At 39.0% G+C, this 19,807-nt stretch overlaps 1 protein-coding gene across 9 annotated transcripts in view; it reads left to right on the top strand.

Moving 5' to 3' along the window:
• The window catches only part of ANK2 (ankyrin 2), a 539,079-nt gene that overhangs the window by 422,550 nt on the left and 96,722 nt on the right, over nt 1-19,807 (top strand). For 7 of the 9 annotated variants that reach the window (XM_080915859.1, XM_080915857.1, XM_080915858.1 and 4 more), the window contains 3 exons: nt 3,789-3,887; nt 10,495-10,692; nt 18,863-18,961. In XM_080915859.1, coding sequence (XP_080771985.1) covers nt 3,789-3,887; nt 10,495-10,692; nt 18,863-18,961 — 396 coding nt within the window. Of the gene's footprint in view, nt 1-3,788; nt 3,888-10,494; nt 10,693-13,180; nt 13,280-13,436; nt 13,536-18,862; nt 18,962-19,807 lie in introns of all 9 variants that reach the window. The other 2 variants (XM_080915853.1, XM_080915852.1) reach the window with 1 other exon arrangement.

Genomic DNA, 19,807 nt, shown 5'->3' with positions numbered 1-19,807 from the left:
GACTTCTATGAAATACACATTCTGTCCATTATCCACTGAGAGCCACTAACATGGTGTCCCATAAGCAGAATTAGCATGGGATATAAAAGTGATATTTTTGGATTTTCTGTGGGCTAGCCAATCAGCACACATAGGATGGTGTACAATGTTGAAGGGTGGCAAGCTTTCAACCCACGAACTAAACATTCCTCATGTGTAACAGTGATGTACAGCATTGTTAGAGTATTAGACCCTGGCCACAGCTAAAAGGGTCATGCCCCGCTTTCCAAATCTGAAGAAAAGCCTGAACTCAAATCAGTGACCTAGGATTGAGAGGCCCGTTCTACTTGATTACTAAGATAATGGAAGATAATGGAATTGAGCTTGCTTTCTGGTCCCTTAAGATATATTTGAAATCGAAAATGCTTATTTTTTATAAAAGGATTTTTATACCCATAATTTAAAAATCGTAATTATCATAATTTTAAGTTACTTTTAGCAATCAAATTATCCACAAATCATCAGAATATAGTGTCTTCCACCTAAAATTCTCTCTCATGTGCTATCATTCCATTTCACATGCTTGGGTTTTCCATTATGGGGGGGGGGAAACAAAGCAAAAATAGAGTTTTTTTTCATTAAAAATAAACCATTCCACTGGTCCTCCCCACTGTCACCAGTTTTGAGAGCCACTGAGGCATTTGGCATCTTGGAAGACTCATTATTGATGGACTTTGGTGTGAAATTCTGAGACATTTACATCAGAGTCCTTTGTTAATGTCTAAAACTCCACACTTTAATGTTAAACTATCAATTTTATAGCTGGTTAAAATGAGACTATTCATTTGGTTTTTTATTAACATCATTTTTTTTTGTGTTTTAAAACTTATTCATTATTTATATATAGAGCTACCCCATAGGAGTATATTTTAAATATTTAAAATATATTTCAATGCTTACAATAAAAGTATACAAAACACTAAATGATATTGAACAAAACACATCAGAAAACTGGAACCTCTCTCCTTATTAGAAGTAATAAATAGAGGAGAGGTACTAGTTAACAGTTGTCTTGTGTGTATGATGCTCTATGTACTTTGTTGAATATATTAGAAATATTGTCTTATTTCCCCTTTTCAACATCTTATGAAGCATACACAATTTTCTTAGGAAATGTGAAGGCCTTCATTTGAGAAATGAGATTGCTAAAAGGATGAAATGGGTTTTGGCACAATTATGTACCATGAGCTAGGACACACTGCATTTTTATAATAATGATCTGATTTCAGCATCTATTAATGGAGAACAGCACAGTCGGAGGGTGAGGACAGGAAAAGATAAGGAAGCAAAGGAATATCCAAAACAATTCTGAGCTAATGGCTAGACAGGTGGTTCTCCTCTAACGTTAACTGATCAGCCTTCGTTAAATCATTCACAGCAGAGAGGCCAGTATGTGTGTCTGTGTATCTTCTCTCTCTCTCTCTCTCTCTCTCTCTCTCTCTCTCTCTCTCTGTGTGTGTGTGTGTGTGTGTGTGTGTGTGTGTCTGTGTGTCTGTGTGTCTGATTTTACTGAGGAAGAAGTACACCTGATGAAGGTATCATTGGGGGACACTCAAATTTAATATGGTAATTAGAATCTATTTATGGGGCCTGGGTTAAGCACTCCTTTGGTAAAGTGCTTGCCATAAAAACCCAAAGACTTGAGTTTGATGGCCAGAACACATATGACAGAGTCAGGTATGGTGATAGAAATTCATATTCCCAGTTCTGGGGAAGTGGGGACAGGTTGAGTCCCTGGGAATTCCGGCCAGCAGGGCTAGCTTAGTTCCTGAGCTCTGAGTCAACCACGAGACCTAGTCTCAAAACCAAGCTGGATGGCTCCTAATGAAGGGCATTTGATTCTTACTATTAGTCTCCCTGTCACAGTAAATATTAAAAATTAAATATCGGTTTATCTCTTTACTGACCCCGAGGTCTCACTCCTCAGGCCTGGTTTTAGTTCGGAACCCCACGTACCTCTGGATCCTGTTCCAAGCCACCAGCACGGTCCAACTTGTCTGCCCAACTCCCTTTCCTGGGCGGTTGTCTACTACCTGTTCTCCACCTCTGTCCCTGGGTATTTCTGTACCCCAAAACCCCACACAAATACAACTCTAAAGCCTGATAGCTTTTCATAAAGGTTTATATATTCAACTCTCAATCCACAAATCTTCTACACAACAAGATGGCATCAAATAGACAAAGATATAAACTGCCCTTCTATATGAGATATTAGACTTTAATGTTTAAAAGATAAAATCCTTTAATGTTCATAGCTTTTTAACACCAATAAATTCCACCTGGGTGCAGCTGGTCCTTGGAAAGTTGCCACGAACTCTAACCTCCATCCTCTCACCTCCTCCGACCTCTCAGACCTCAAGTTCCTCACATCGCCCAGTCACTGGCTTTCCTTTATTTTACTAATTAAAACGGGAAGGTTCAGTTGGAATCACATGACTAGTCATCCCTTCTTGGGGGAGTGGAATTAACATTAAAATACAAATAGCTTCAGGAAAATCTACATCTTCCTACACACATGTATGCATGGCCACAAGCACACAAACACACATGTCTAATCACACACAAAACCAAAGAAAGTTTTATGATATCGTGGACAGCATATTAGGTAGGTTCAATGACCAGAGTAGTGTTGGGGGCCAAGAACATTGTGGTCAAGCCTGACAGGTGGGAGGGCAAGAAGCTTCTGTAACTTTCAGAAGTAGTATTATGAGATGGGATTTGCACGGACACTCAGCAAAATCCCTCAGTCAAGGTTGGAAGACTCTTTTCTCCCATGTCACCTTCCCTATTCCCTAGGTCAAACCCAACCAGCAGCGTGAGGGCACAGTTAGGTCCTGTAGAGGAGTAACCTGGGACAGTGAGCCTGGAGATCAGACTGGAAAGATCTAACATAGGAACGTAGAGTGGCCACCCCCGGGGACTGTTGTTCTTATAAGGAAGATCTAGCTCAGCAAAATGACCCTGGAAATAGAGTCATGGAAGACTAGCTATCACTGTTCTGAAGGAATCAAAGCTGAAACCTTCTCAACTATTCTCTTCCCAATTTACCTGTTTGGTGCCCTCTTCTATGTTTCTGTCCTTGGACAATCTTGATTGTTCTGATTTATTCATGCCGGGTTCCTTTCTCTTTCACTACTTCCTGGTAGTCGCTAAAGTGATTTTGCCACACAGTTTTCGTTTTCCACCTGCTCTTCCTATCACCCCTGCTACCCTGGATCCCTCTTGGTAAGATAAGAAGTACAGAAGGCATCCAGAGCATTAGCAAGAGCCAGAAGTTACCCCTGCAAGCATTTAGCTAAGCAGGTATATAAACAACACATAGTACGGTTTAAGATATATTAGTTGACATCATTTAATTCCATTTGTTAATAATAAGATTTCACCTTTGAAAGAGATATATAAGTTTTTTTTTCTGTTGTTGTTGTTAAATGTTGGAAATCTCAAGAGATTTTGAAAATAATACCAGGGCACCACAAAATACTTTTGGAAAATTTAAGAAAGTAGTTACAATTCAAAGGATAATATTAATGGACAAGTTAGAGCAAGAAGAATTTTTAGATAAGAGTGACACATAGAAAACCCAAATCAAGTGGGATAGTAGTGTGATCCCCAACTGTGGCTTCATGTGAGTAGAATCTTAGAGTCTCATAAATGCTGCGCACTGTGCCTTTCACACAACTTGTTTTCATTTGTTCATTTGTGTTTAAAGAAGTGTGAACTCAGGCTTAATTCCTTACCTCTCTTGTCAGGACGGGTTGACACCCCTTCACTGTGCTGCACGAAGTGGGCATGACCAAGTGGTGGAGCTGCTGTTGGAACGGGAAGCTCCCTTGCTGGCGAGGACTAAGGTGAGTCAGTATGAGTGAGATGGCATCTGAGGACTCTGTAAGGCACGCTGGGTAGTCTCTCCTTAACACTAAAGCACCAGTCCAGTTTTTTAACTTATTCAATGTGGTAAGATTAAGAAATAGATTCCAAACTTGGATAAATTATAAAAATGAGCAAATACAAGCATCAAGATGTACCAAATGTATACCAAAACATTCCTTTTGTTTTTTTAAGTCTATTGTTATTGTAGATGAGAATTTGACAAACCATATACATAAAAATGAGAATATTAAATATAATAATATATAAGACTCTTACATTGCATGAGCTAAAAATTTTATGATGGTTTAAGATAACTATATAATGCATATGGAATTATCTGTCAAGGTACTATCATTAATGTCAGAAGATAAAGCTTTGAGCTTCTTTAGTCTTTTTCTTTTGGGTAATACTAATTAGAAAAATACTCATTAATAGAGCCAGTTGGCTGCATTAGGGATTAATAAACGTAATGGGAAGAGCATACCATTAGATTAGTTACCTATAAAGAACCATAAAGCAAATATTCTGTTCTTTATAGCATAACACAGTAAGCATTTTTTGCTACATTTTATTAATGTGCTCAATAAAGAAAACCTATTTTCAAGTGAATAAATGTCACACAGCAAATAAATTGTTTGGAAGTTTTTATTATCAATATTTGCAAATTACTTTTTATTGTTACATGTTTTCTCCAATATCTATCAGAAGATACCATGAAACATAAATTGATGCTAACCACCCATAATAATTTAATGGGAAATAATTTTTAGTTTCTTTAAATATAATAAAAAATATTTGACAATGTAGACCTCTTACATTTTCTCCTGTTTCCTCCCTTTCCCCATCCCTTAATAATTCTAATATCTACTGATGCTAGCCATAGAGCAAGGTGAAGAATGCAACACAGTGATCACACATGAGTTATCTTCACTACACACACACACACACATACACATACATCACACATACACATGCACACACACACATGATATATGCATGCAACATTCACAGTATTCCAATGATAATGGAAATTATGAAGATAGTCAATGTAGTTAGTTAAGTTTGCTACTAAGTAATTATTGTAATTAGTATTAACAAAAAGAAAAAGATTAAACAAGCTCAAAGCTTTATGTTCTAGTGTTAATGACATTACCTTGAAAGAGTATTTTACATATATATATATATATATATATAATACAATGTTTATTACATATTATATATTATTTTATATACAAATATTAGATAGATAGATAGATAGATAGATATTGATAATTAGTTTTTTGAAACAGGGTTTCTGTGTGTACTCCTGGAACTCATTCTGTAGACGAGGCTGGCCTCGAACTCAGCCTGCCTGTGCCTCCCAAGTGCTAGAATTAAAGGCGTGTGCCACCAAACACAGCTCAACTTATATCTTAAGTAACAATTTCATTGTTATCATCTGAAGCAAACCTGTGTATATACTTAACATATACAGAGAATGAAATCATTCTTTAGAAGATGTGTTGTGCCAACCATTTAGACAAACAACAAAACTGACTAAATGCAAAAATACATAAAGTGAAATAAGTTATCTGCATTGTTTTTATTATTCTATAATGTGAATGTTGCAAAATGTATTTTAAAATATGCAACACTTTAGACTATGTTATACAGAGATAATATTTTGAAGAAATTAACTACTACTTAAATAAAGTAAAATCTCAGTCCAATCAAGTTACACCCAAATTTTTAAAATACATATAAAACTGAGGCTTGCATGGTTTTCCAAGAAATTGCCAAATAATCAGGAGGAGTATGGATTACCTTACTGTAGTTTTTAGAGTAACCTTCCTATTTAATTAGAGTCATTCAAGTCTAAGGGTCCAGCATACAGTATTGTTGATCCTATAATTATACTCATTCACTCCCACATCTATCCATCATAGATAGAGAAGATACCATATGCCAGGCACTGTTCTGGCTACCAAGGAACTAGCAAGATGAATGCTAATCAAAAGGCATCTTTAAGACATTTAAACTCTTCAGGGCAGTTGAGACAGGAGAAGATCAAGAAGAAGCACAGTTCTGTAAAGTTTAAAGAGTTTGGGGCAGATGAAACGATTGGTTTGGAGTAGGACTATGCTGCTAGTGTGTGTGTGTGTGTGTGTGAGAGAGAGAGAAAGAGAAAGAGAGAGAGAGAGAGAGAGAGAGAGAGATAGACAGAGAGACAGAGAGACAGAGAGACAGAGAGAGGGTATTCCCTCTCTCTATGTAGGCTCTCAATTTGGAATCACCCAGTCTCCTTCCTTGAAGCATCTTCAGCTTATCTTTTGAAATTTTCAGCTCTCAGCAAAATGAATATTCTCTCATATCCTCAAAGAGTTCTCAGTGGGAAGCCACCGCATTTGCCATTGCAAGATGGCGCCCAGCCCGAAGGGAGGTTGGCCAGTTTTGAGATAAACAACCTAAGTGCACATGCACATAAGCCTGTTTTGCTGACTCATGCTGACTCATTCTCTAGTCCCGAGTATGCTAATTAGGACGCACAGAATGCACAAATCAGGTATCGACACATTCCTCCTAGGCATATATAAGGAGGGTTGATTTCTGGACTCGGGGTCTTTCGCAACTGCAATCAAACCCGCAATAAATGCCTGTAGAAGGATCCTGTTGTGGCGCATCTTTCTTGCTGGTGAGATAGGCGATCGCTACAGTTCTCCATGTGCTGACTAATGCCTGTGCAATCCCCATGACTAACCTCACATTCTCCAGCACACCCCCCTTTCTGTGACTTAGCGCCCTTACTCCAAATCCTCAATCCCAGTCAGATTCAGCTTCCATGCACACCTTGAGCCCTTCCCTTTGCATAGCCCACATTCCCTTTTGGCCACTCCTCTGAACATTCACACCCACTTCCTACGGCTTCTGCTGACTAAGTCCATGTCACATTCCTGTTTCCCAGGGTGGCAGCTGTGATAGGGTTGCCTTCAGACTCATAATCACTCAACGTAACCTAATGCGTCGCCAGGCAAATCACACTGCAGTTTTGTAGTGATTCATCTTGCTCCTTGATACCTAAATCACCTTTTCTTTAAATCTCTTAGACATCCCCCCCCCCATACAACACTGAGAAAATCCGAAGCAAGCAGGGGGTGATCCACAAACTCCCACTGTCACAGCTATCGGGTTCTATGACTCAGAGCCCATGGAGTCCGTGTTCCATCTGTTCCCATGTCACTTGGCACAGCTTCCCATGCCTCTCTTTTCAAATGCTTCCCTTACTCACCTTCTAGGACATGATACTTCTATGGATTCCTTCTGCATCACTAGCATCCTCTTCCTTGACTTTGTGACCATTTCCTCTTTATCTCTCATCTCTTAGTTAGCAATTCTGGAAGCCACGCTCTGTCTTTGCTCTGTCTCTCCCCACTCACTTGTTCTGACTTTCCCTGCAGTTCATCTTTGAGTTATACCTATGTTTTCCTGGCACACACGTGCAAATTCCTAGAATTCTATGTTCATGGCAGCTCCCTGTGACTGCTTGGGTATTTACTAGGCAGCTCCAATGAAGTTAAAAAGCAAGCTCATGATATTTGCCCACTCCTGAGCATAGCCTCTTTACATTTTGTATCTTAACTCACGGGCGTCTTACTTTTTCAGTTTCTTACACAGAATACCTCATGTCACACTGGGCTCTTCTGCTCGCTCACTCTGCATTCCATCAGCTCTTCTTCCCATCTGTATCATTAAACCCCAAACCTCATAGTCTCCACATATCCCCCTTTAGTCATTGCTGGAGGCTCCCAACTGCCTTCTTTCTTTCTGCATCCCAGTTGTTCTGAGCACATTACACACACCCAAGGCAATCCTGTTGCCTCAACTGTTCTAACAGTGTCTGATCTCTTTCATGACGTCTCTTATTGCCTTGAACTGCTGTCCTTCTTCATGACCTTAGGATATATTTATCTCCTTACTGTTTGTTGAGGTCTTTCGAGTGTGTCTCCAATGCAGGGGTTTTATGCTTCTTTGTCTTCTGTCTGATATACTCTTTTTGCCAAGTCATCAAGTATAGTAGTCCTGGCACGGCATGTGCTGTCTCTTAGAGATGGTATAACATACCTCCATAGCATTCTGGCTTGCCTGGTCTCCACTGAGAAGTCGGGTGTTATTCTAATGAGTCTGCCTCTGTGTGACTTGGTCTTTCTCTAACAAAGCTTTTAATATTCTTTCTTTGTACTGAACATTTGGTGCCTTGGTTATTTATCACAGAAAGTTTCTTTTTCTGAACTGTCTGTTTGGTGTTCTATATGACCTGGTTTTCTTCTTATTCTTCTATTCCTATTATTTACAGGGTTAGTTTTTTTTTCAGTGTCCCAGATTTTTTTTTTAAAGATTTTAACATCTTCTTAGACTAAGCTATGCATTTCTTCTTTCTTGTCATCAAGATCTGAAATTCTCTCTCCCATGTCTTGTAATCCACAGTGGGGCTTACTTCTGAGGTTTTTGTTTGAGATTGTAAGATTTTTTTATTTCCAGTTTTATTCCAATTAGGATTTTTTATTGATTATATTTCTACTTCTGTGTCTTAAAATATTTTCATTATTTAATTTAAATGTTTATGTTTTCATGGTCTTTATTAAGGCATTCATTCATATTCTAAGATCTCTAAATATATTAATAATTGTTATTTTGAAGTTCTTGTCTTCTGTTTTACCTAAATTACATTTGTGGAGGGAGCTATTGCTATATTGGGTTTCTGGCTTCTGGAGGATGCATACTGTCTTGGTTGTACATGTTTGGTTTTGCATTGGGACCTAGGTATCTGTGTAATAATGTTTGAAGGATTTAGCAGTGTAGATATATGGTCTTGTATTTGTTGGCTGGATATTCTGTTCAGTGGTTTCTGTTGCAAATTCTGGGTCCTCGGCAAATATGGTGGCTGTGGGGTTCCCAATGAAGACTGTGAAGGTCTGTGAGTGCCACAGAGGAGTCACTAGAGATGCAGGAAGAAGGAAATGGGCTAGAAGGAAAGGCAGAGGGGGCGTCAGGAAAATGCTAGACAATTTGGGTCTGCACCAAGAAACAGTCTTCTGGGAGTGTAGGTAGAGTGGGAAGAGGGTCTTCTGCAGGTAGGTTGTTGAAGTACTAAGAATAATCCTGAAGAAACGTAAAATGAAGGACAGGAAGGATATGGAGGATGTGGTGATCAGTTTGACACATAACCTTCAAGTGGATTAAAGCATCAGCAAATGACAAAATTCTCCCATGAGCACTGTACACATTGTCCAGACCTTGTCACTTGCCATGTTTGTTCTACCGTAACTTTGACATCATCTTCTTCTCCAATATGGACTACCTGCTCTTCTTTTCAAAGTCCATTTAATGGGTTTCTAAATATCAAAGTACTGATTCCTAATGCAATGCATTTTAGAAACAAATGGTATTTTTAATTCTCTTTAACTCTCCCACCCACAGACAACCAAAATTAAGATGTTCATACATTGATTATCGCTGTTTCTCACACTTGAAGTCTCCTTTCTTGTAGATAATATTGGCTTGTCGGCCTTTTCTGTCATATTACACATGCATGGTTTCCACTTCTTTTTGCTGATATCATAGTAACCAAAATAGTTATTTGATCAACAAATTATATTTGATAGTACCTGAGTGGCTATTAAGCACAAACAATAGTGTAGTTTCTTGAATGAACAATGTCCTTCTAACTTTTTCCTAATTGTGTAAGTTTCTCCTTGATGTTTATTTGCCTAGCTTTTAAAAATAGGGGAGGATGGAGAGACAAATGGCTCAGCAGAGAAAAAGCACTTGTCAAGCAAATCTTCCTGAACCCATGTATAGGTGCAAGGGGAGAGCCAGCTCCACAGAATAAGGAGCTTTTTTTACTTCGACTGATGGGAAGAAAGTCTTACCCTGGTATCTTAAGTTTTATTTACTATTGACTGCTCTATAACTAAGGCCAAAGCTGTTTGACGCTATATTAACAATGACAAATCTAGACTATCCTCAGATCTGAGAGCCCCGAGGGTCACTGATCTTGGTTTACCTTGGCTTCACCGTCTTCCAGCATATGTCTGTCTTCCCACTTTAAAGTAATTCTCAGACTCCTATTGGATCTCAGAATTTTTCCAAAGCCTAAACCTAAGATACGGTAAAATTTTTTCTACTGCTTTGACGTATGCACACACTTTTCTCTCCTTTGCCAACCTACTCCTCTGTTTATATGTAAAGAAATGCAGACATATAGATAATTGAATTACGCTGTTATATATAGATTTAGATATGGATGATTTATGCATGAGCAGTCACTCTATATATCTAATACTATTCTCATAACTTGTAAAATCAAGCTGAATATTATGAAAAACATTGCTAAAGATTATTATGATCATAAAATTAAATCCATGCTTTCCTTCCCCCTTTTCTAAGATAACCTGGTCTACATTCAGATATTCAGAAAAAGTTGTTTCGCCTGCCTCTAGCTGTGTTACAGATCGATTGACTTTGTCAGGTCTCCAAACAAAGTCAGTCAATTATGAGAGTCATTAAAAACAAAACGCAGACTTGGTTTTTCTTTGTTTCAATATGCAGAATGGGCTGTCTCCGCTTCACATGGCTGCACAGGGGGACCACGTCGAATGTGTAAAGCACCTGCTACAGCACAAGGCACCTGTTGATGACGTCACCCTGGATTACCTGACGGCTCTTCATGTTGCTGCACACTGTGGGCACTACCGTGTAACGAAACTCCTGCTGGACAAGAGAGCCAACCCGAATGCAAAAGCCCTGGTAAACCTGGCCCAGTCCACATTCACCAGATACAGCAAAACCACATTGCTCGGTCAATAGCACTTACACCAGTGCAAGAGCATAGACTCACAGTTAATAACTGCTGAGCTTTCACCTCCTTTAAAGCCTACTTCATACCTTCACAGTTTCCTAACTGGTAGTGAGCACGGGCAGATTTAGAAGAACACCAGATTACTGAGTTGAAAACAGTATGAAACTCTGGGATCATCAGTGTTTTAAAATAGAAACTAGATAATAAAAAGTAAGAAATAGCTGAGTGTAGTGGCATTTAATCTAGTACCCAGGAAGCAGAGACAGGTGGGTCTCTGAGCTCAAGACTAACCTGGTCTACAGAGTAAATGTAAGGCTAGCCAACAGTAGACAGAAAAAAATCCTGTCTTGGGAAAGAAAGAAAGAAAGAAACAAACAAGCAAACAAAAACAAAAGAGCAAAATTAGTTCTAGGTACCTCTGAATGTTAGATAAAGTTAGGATACAGGTATGAAAAATTTAACCTTTATTAATCTTTTAAGGAAAATCAAGATTGTAACTGGTGAATGTATTTGACTATGAGAAAGTCCATAATATAAGGTGGAGAGCTCACTTGGACTTTTTTTTTTTTTTTTTTTGTGAACTTACTACTCAGCCGTGTTCTGGGTGGTTCTTGACATATGCATTCCTGCTTCACAAAGCATTTTAAAGCATTCCGGGACCTGCTCAAAAGAAACAGTTGGGGGCCAGAGTAGCTTCATGTCTCCCACAGTCTAACATGGAATAAATCTTTCTTGCTTCACTTATACCCTAACTAATTATTACATTAGACAGGTACTAATTTAAGCCAGCTGTTTTCTAATCTTACCCTAAGAGCACATTGTTTTGTTTTCCTGTATGTTTACACGGTTGTGTCAATTAATTTTCTCCTCAAACAGTTTTGAGAGTCTCTTGCTAAAATGGTTAAATACTGGGCTAGGGTAGTAGGTGAATACGAAGGGCATTTGCCAGCAAGTATAAAACCCTAGGTTTGATCCCAAGCACCTCATAAACCAGATGGCATATGCCTATAGTCTAGGGGCAGGAGATCAGAAAGTTTAAAATCATTTGTGGCTACATAGAAAATTGGAGGCCAGGTTGGGATACATTAGATCACCCAGTTTCAAAAGTCAGCCACACATTTGATCAATAAGTAAACTAATAAATCAATTAAATTATCAATTGAACATATTGAGATATTTGAATTTTTTTTAGTGAAATCCACTTATCGTTAGTTACTTAGTGATTAGGCCTCCAGGGTCATGTTCACATATCTGAAGACATTGATTTTCTCATAAATTGAAAATACGTACATGATGAATACTTTTACCATGTGATTAATACTTTTTAAGTGATGAATAAGATAAGCTTATTGATTATCACAGGTGATTAGTTGTACATATTCTAATACCACAGGTACATGTTGCTACTTATATCTATCTGTCTTAGGACATAGTTTATAAGCAGGAGACATGACTGAACAAATTATGTTAAATACTCCACTGTAGATAATACTAAGGCACCACCTTGAGTGAGACCATATGTTTTCCTAAGAATTGGTAACATACAAATATCAAATGATACTCAGTTCCCACTGGGACATTTAAAACTGTTAATTGGCAAGATAGGTATCATTCTATAAAAGATCATTGTCAAAATAAAAAAACAAAAGACATAATACATAACTTAACATGGGGTTAGGTAAATTTTTATATGACTTCTCCAATTCCTGAATAGTAACCTAGTTTACAAATCTACAAGTGGCTTGCAGGAGGTCCACCTAATAGTCTCAGAGGTTTCGTCTGGTAGCCATCCCAGAAATTCGCCATCTCTCTCGAGAATATTCAGGAATATAATCACTTCCCCTTAAAATAATATATATCTGGGAACTTAATCGTTTCTTTATAAAAATTAAACATGTCTCATTGGTAGACATGTTATAATATAAATTTTAACTTCTCATATGCATATTGTCAGCATAATGGTGTCTGCTAATTTAAAACTCTCCCAAAGAAAGTAGTAACAAAGCTGAAACACTTTTTATAAAGCTGTCATATTGCTAGCTTAGATGAAAAATTCTTACGCTCTGACAAACTGGCCCTTCATCATCAAAATTAGTTTCACTCGGTCCAATCTTTCCTTCACCACCTGACCAGTTGAGACAGCCTACAGCACCTTAGGCCATCTAAAACATAATCACTGTTTTTCCTTCTCTGACAAGTAGGCTCACACACCTCTCTCTGCTTCTGTTCCCTCCGGATGCGCTCAGAATGACGGGAACAAACTTTAAAACTCGTGCAAACACACCTCCCCTTCTCTTTCCCAAATCGCAACACCCTTTGAAGAGATGGTGACACTATGTGACATTATGGAACATAACCGCCTGCAATGTGCCAGCATGGAGTTGTGTGAGAATTGTTTCTGCATGTTTTCGACTAACTCGATTGTCTTTTGCACAGAATGGTTTTACTCCACTGCACATTGCCTGCAAGAAAAACCGCATCAAAGTCATGGAACTGCTGGTGAAATATGGGGCTTCCATCCAAGCTATAACAGAGGTAGAAAAGTGTTTCAGCTTCTCACCAAACATTTCCGCTCTTATGCCTTCCTCTTCCTCTCACCCATCTTCTGTCCTCTTCACTCGTTTTATTTATCTGAAGAAGCCCCAAAGCCCACGGTGCAGAGGAGTAAAGCTACTGTCGCTTTGTTTCGCAGTCTGGCCTCACACCAATACATGTGGCTGCCTTCATGGGCCACTTGAACATTGTCCTCCTTCTGCTGCAGAACGGAGCCTCTCCAGATGTCACTAACATTGTGAGTATGGCTTGGGTCAGAATAACCACAGGGAGAAGGAGCAAGAGGATCAGAGTGGGTGTGTGTGTGGGCCTGTGTGTGTGTCATCAGAGCTTACAGGCGGCCTCTGGGACATTTTGTAGAATAACATTTGGAGCTTCACTGAATGCAGAGGCCACATGTCAGGAAACAAAAATGGAAGCCGGGCAGTGACACAGCTGAGGCTTCCTGGTGCAGATGGATTAAACATTCATCTAGGGCATTCGAAAAAACAAAATATGCTTTTTAAAGCTCCTCTAAGGCAGAGTGGGGTCATTGACATCTGCAGTTCTGAGCTGTTTTGAAGCTGAGGCATGTGGTTTGTGAGTCTGAGCCAACCTTGACAGCATTCCTCAAACATACACACACACACACACACACACACACACCTTTAAATGTGAATGAATGATGGGTTGCAAAACAGTCACTAAGGCTCACCCTACAAGCTTGAATGCATTGCATTCCACCTAATTTTAATTAAATAAAGCTCCATCCTCAACCTTAGCAAAGACTAGCCAGATACAGGCAGGCAGTGAAGATAAAGGCTATCAAAGCACCCCCTAATCGACTTGCATTTACTGTCTCCTACTGAGTTTTAACTTTGACCTCATTCCTACGTACAGTGGAGATTTCTCACCCCTGAAATAGTTATCAACAATGTTCTAATATAAATGCTGCTCTCAGCACGTTTCTTTCCGCCAACAAGTACTGGGTGTTCCAGAATTCTCCCTGGTCTAATTTAGGATTTCACTTGATATATGTATTGCTCTCCCTGTTTTGAAGCACCCTTTAAAAATCTGTCTGTTCGCCGTTTTATGGCAAATCATCTGGAACAAATTTTTCCCAGGGAAGGAGAGAACCCACTGTACACGTTCATTCAGATAATTGACAGTCCCGGGGCCACAGAGGGTTAAGTTTCTTAAAAACATATAAAACAGAATAACTCTCCCTACATGAGTGTCATTATTACATTGTTTATACTTGTAGCTGTGGCCTGCAGCATGCACTCATTTTGGGGTAACCTTTCCCACTTCATATAAAACAGATGCCCGGGTTCCTCTTTACCTACACTTCCCCCCAAGTTCTCATTCCTCCATGTTTTATGTAGTTTCTTAAGGCTCTGGTGTTCAGACAGAGTCCATTGGAGAAGCCAGTTTATTTGATATATACTTTATATTATTCAAAAGTAAGAGTATAAAACTGTTAGAGAGTTTCCGTTCTGTCCGTTTCCTTAGTCATAGTGTATTGGCTCCAATGCATTACCTGGCAATACCTAATTACCAAATACAGGAGTCATCTCCAAATACGCCAACTTGAATTGAACTTTTTTCTTTTTGACTACTTAAAGAACTGATGGGGTGGAGATATAATTCAGTCATTAATGTGCTCACTTTGTAAGTTCGAAGACCTGAATTCCATCCCTGTCACTCAATGTTAAAAGTCCTGTGTGTTTCTGCTGTCTCAGTGCTGGCCTTGGAGACCGATAAGAGGAGTTCTTTGGGCTCATGATCAGCTAATCTAGCCAAAAGAGTGAACTCCAGGTTCAGGGAGAGACCCTGCCTCTAATAAATAAGGTGGAGAGCAAATGAGGAAGTCACCGGAAATCTGAATCCCTGGCTTACACACATACACACACACACACACACACACACGAGAAATTCATCTTTTCTGCTTTTTATCCTTTTAATCAATATCAAATTATCCTCTTTTAAATATTACAACATTAAATGTCATTTGCTACAATTTTTAATTTTTTTATTTCATTTCAATTTTTAGAAACTGAACGTGTCTTGCACACAGACCAGTGACTCTCGGGAAAAGCACTACTGTGTGCTCACGTACTTTTGCTGTTTATATTTTTTATTCCTATGTTTTCCCATGTTTTTTATTTATATTCCAATATATATAGGGAGTCACAGAAGCAATTATGATGTTATGTTAAAATATATCATCATATTACCACAATGATATTCACAATTGTATTAAATAGGGAACTTGGATGAAATCTTTTTTTATTTTTTTATATTTTTCGAAACAGGGCCTCTATGTAGCTTTGGCTGTTCTGGAACTTAGTCTGTATACCAGACTAAACTTGAACGCAAAAATCCTTCTTCCTCTGTCCTCCTGATGCTGGGATTACAGGCATGCTCCACTACACTGGGTAGAATTTCATTTAAAAGAGATTTTTGAAAATAAACAACAACAACAACAACAAGCCAAACAAAACAAAACACAAAAACGAGCCATTTAAGTGACCAATTCCAAATGGGTTCTCGATTATTTAACCGTTGCATCATCTCCTCAGGGAAGGGAGAGAATTAGATTGCACATACATTTCTAGTATTCCCACCCTTTCGGGCTTTGTTAACTTTTAGTTCTTGGATGACTGCTACCCCACATTTCTTCATTGGTTTGGTATGTTTGTCCTTACAGCCCCTCCAAACAAACCCAACAAACACCTGGGAAACACCTGTCTACCCTTGCAACAGGATCGTTGGTTGATTTCTGTGTGTTCGTTTTATTTTTCAAAGGCTAGATTCTTCAGATAGGAGATAGCGTAAAGCTATTGGTTAAGATCGAAGACTCCATCTTCCATTTTAATTCCAGATAACACTGAATTCTTCCAGTGTAAGTAGATGCCATGCAGCTGTTATTATACGATGGAATAATTACTTGATTACTTCTGGAATTAAAATTGAAATGGACCCTTGAGCTTTGTACTTGCTAAATCTGGCAACCCTATGTTTAGAGGGATAGAGCATTCTCTAGCAGTGCGGTGCCTGTGGACCTGTGTGTTCTCAAGATATTAGGACATGGCTCCTGGATCCAGAACTCTTGGAGTTGGTGACAAAACTGTGTGGACATCGACTGCCTGCTTGCTGTGACAGTGTCAGTCACGTCCTGAACCCCAGTGCACCCACCCTTGGCACCTCTGTGTGTGGCTGGCATCGTGTTGCGTTCTGAATGCAATTTTTGTCTCTTGTGCTTTGATGCTTTCCAACTAGATGCAGCCTAAGCAGGAGTCAATGTAGCTGTCTGCTGAGCCAGTTCCTAAGCTGTGAAGGGCTGGCATGACCCTTGGTGTTCCCTCTGGACATAAACATATGCATTTTCCTGACAGTTTTGTTTTGTCTGAAAACTCACACCAAGCAGAAGATGCACCAAGAACTCAGACATTTGCAGATACATTTTTCCCCTGACAACTTTTATTCCCAGAAAACCTAGATGTAAACTTTAACTGGAGACTTGTATTATATAGTATACCCTAAAGTATTTATTCATTGGTGACCGCAAGAGTAGAACAGCAAGCGTTCAAGAGCTCTTGAGACTATGATGCAGGACCTAAAAATTTTCTATCTTCTTGTAACCAATTCGTGAATTTATGGTTAAGTTCCCACTTTATATTATATTTGTTTATTTATTTATTTTACCAATCTCTAAAGTTAAGTGGTTTAAAATGAGGAGATCAGGCTATGCCTAACAATGAGAAAATAGAAGGTTCTGAGTAGTACACTGTCTTTTGACTTTCCTTATACTTCTGCATAAACAGGAGGAATATAAATAGTAAAAGGCAAGCACAGTTTACAGTAAATGCCCTTTATCCCCAAATCAGTAATTAAGGCTTAAACAAGACAATCCTTATAAAGTAGGGTGACCAGGTGTGCTCTTGGAATATTGTGATATATATATCACCTTCAAATGTGCAGAAGCCAGACCATAACCCAATATAGGTATAAAATAAAGGACTTAAAATATTTAAAAGAGTAGTATTTAAAATATTTTTATATTTTGAAAAGATATTAATAAAACAAAACTTAAACATAAACATGCAAATTCAACATTACATAGATATTCTTTGGGGAGGCATATTTGACTTAATTTCTGGAAAGAATTATTCTTGCCTTTATTTCTACAAAAATTAGTGAAATAGCTATCCTTATCAGACCTAGAAAGGAAATGTCGAGCTTTTCTCTGTCTGTAATTATGAAACACCAGTCTCATTTATTTAGACACACATGACTGACAGCAGGAAAAAGGATAAAATCATTCCCATAGAGGAAAACACTCCCCCTGCATCTGGAGAGTTACGGTTGACTCATGCTATTTTATAAAACAGCACATTTCATATGCAATTTGGTTTACAAAGTCAAAATTTGCCATCAGAAAACAAGGCTAACTGATGAGACATAAGCTATTAGCCCAGAAGACAACTTGCCCGTCAATATCTAGGTTAATGCTTCCTAATCTTATCACTTGACACACATTCCTCGTAACTGCAAATGTGGTGGGTCTCATCACGGTGAGAAAAGTGAACCATGAGCAGTGACCCCTCCCCTATTTCACTGGAAAGCTTTTTAGGTGTCAGAGCTTTTCGTGCGAGAGATCAAGGCATTATTCACAGGACTTTTCCAGAAACATGTCACCCCAACATAGGCAAGTCGAAAGTCAGTCTCGTTCTTGTGAAATGCACTCCTTGGCTTCCTTACTGTCAGCTTACCTTCTAGAACAGCTGTGCTGAGTCAGCTGGTTTCATTCTAATACTGGCTTTAACTATGAGATTACCCGAATGATCACATTCCTGCTCCCTGCAGTGAGAACAAGTTTCCCTCTAAGAATAACATCTTGTCTCTAACACCTTCATCATCTCCTGAGGTGTATGGTAGACCTGGGTTTTCCACAGATACCCGAGGACTGATGTGAAACCCACGCAGCAAGTGAACAGCGACTCCACTCACCTCTTAGAAGCCTTCTACAATACCATCTGTAATCAAATATGGTCATTAAGATAAGCATGGAAAATACTCTTCCTGGAAACATTAGATTTCTCATATGAGTAGTCGTAGTTTAATTTCCCAGCAAAAAGGCAAACCAGACAGAAGATTGTGTTCAGCAGTACGGTTTGAAATTTGAGAAGAAATGATTTATGTTTGGTCTAAGTGATGTTGCAATGTGTTGATCTTTGACATCTGGAGTTTCTCACTGAACGGGATGGATGACAGATTTCAGGTTTATAGGATGAAAAATCACATCTTCACCCAAACCCACATGAAGCGAAACCTCAGGGTATCCTGGACATTTGGGTAAGTTCCATAGTTTGTCATTGATATAAAAAAACATTTCCAAACATTTGTCATTCTAAAGATAGAGAAGGTGCAAAGAGAAACTTTCTAAACTGGACAATCATGCCTTCTTGTAGATCACGCATACACTTGGATAGCTTGCTGAGTTTCACCAAAGGGGCATCTTTACTCTCCACTGTCCAGGGCACTGGGTTATTTACGATTGCACAATCCTTGTTTCTCTGGCAGCGTGGTGAGACTGCCCTTCACATGGCGGCCCGGGCTGGGCAGGTGGAAGTGGTCCGCTGTCTCCTGAGAAACGGTGCTCTTGTGGACGCCAGAGCCAGGGTAGGTGCTGCTCACCAATATTCGTCTGCAGTACATGCCCCCCTTTAAGTTGGGGTGTGTTCTGTGGTTCCTAGATTTTTAAATTCCACAGTGTACATATCAGTCACCAGTTCATTACTGTGATGAATATGTGAAAAAATAACTTGGAGGGAGGGAAGAATAATCTATGCTCTCTGGTTCATGGGTTTCGGGTTATGATTGGGTGAGTCTCTGTATCTGGGAATGGAATGAGCCTCAAATGGTATAACAGTGCCAAGCCACACGGTTCATGGAGGCTGGGAAGCCAAGGGGGTGCAAGCCTTTGTTCGTGTATTTTATCCAGGGAATCTGAGTCCCTGGGGTGGTGGTGCTCACAATTAGGAAAGATGTATTTCCCACCCCTCAGTTATCTCAGGGAGGGCCCTCACAAAAACACTCAGAAGTGCACTCTTCCCATCTCCTAGGCGTTTCCCAATCTATCACGCTGAGAGCAGGAGTTACTATAGGCTGTTAAAGGGAGAGCATCCAATCCATAACACATTGTAATAAAGGAAGACTATATAAGGGTGTGCAATGAAAACACACTCAAGTTACAGGAGCACTTGAATGGAGTGTGTTCACATTTAGGAAATTTGACATACAACAAAAACAGCATTGGCTTCCACTTTATCAGCCTTTAATCTTGAAACAGCATGTTCACATTCATCTGTTCTGTAAATTTAAGTCTTGCCACGACTGTACGACACTATATATACTGAACATATTTCTGCATACTGATCCTTTCTAAGTTACTTGGAAACAAAATTTCTTCAAAGTTCTGATGCTCTCCTTTTATTTTCTCCATTGTGTTATGATGCCTTCTTTTCT

This window comes from Micromys minutus, assembly GCF_963924665.1.
Source record: "Micromys minutus genome assembly, chromosome: 4".
In the NCBI taxonomy this organism is placed as follows: Eukaryota; Metazoa; Chordata; class Mammalia; order Rodentia; family Muridae; genus Micromys; species Micromys minutus.
The sequence above is the reverse complement of the archived record's forward strand: the minus strand, read 5'-3'. Positions and strand labels throughout refer to the sequence as shown.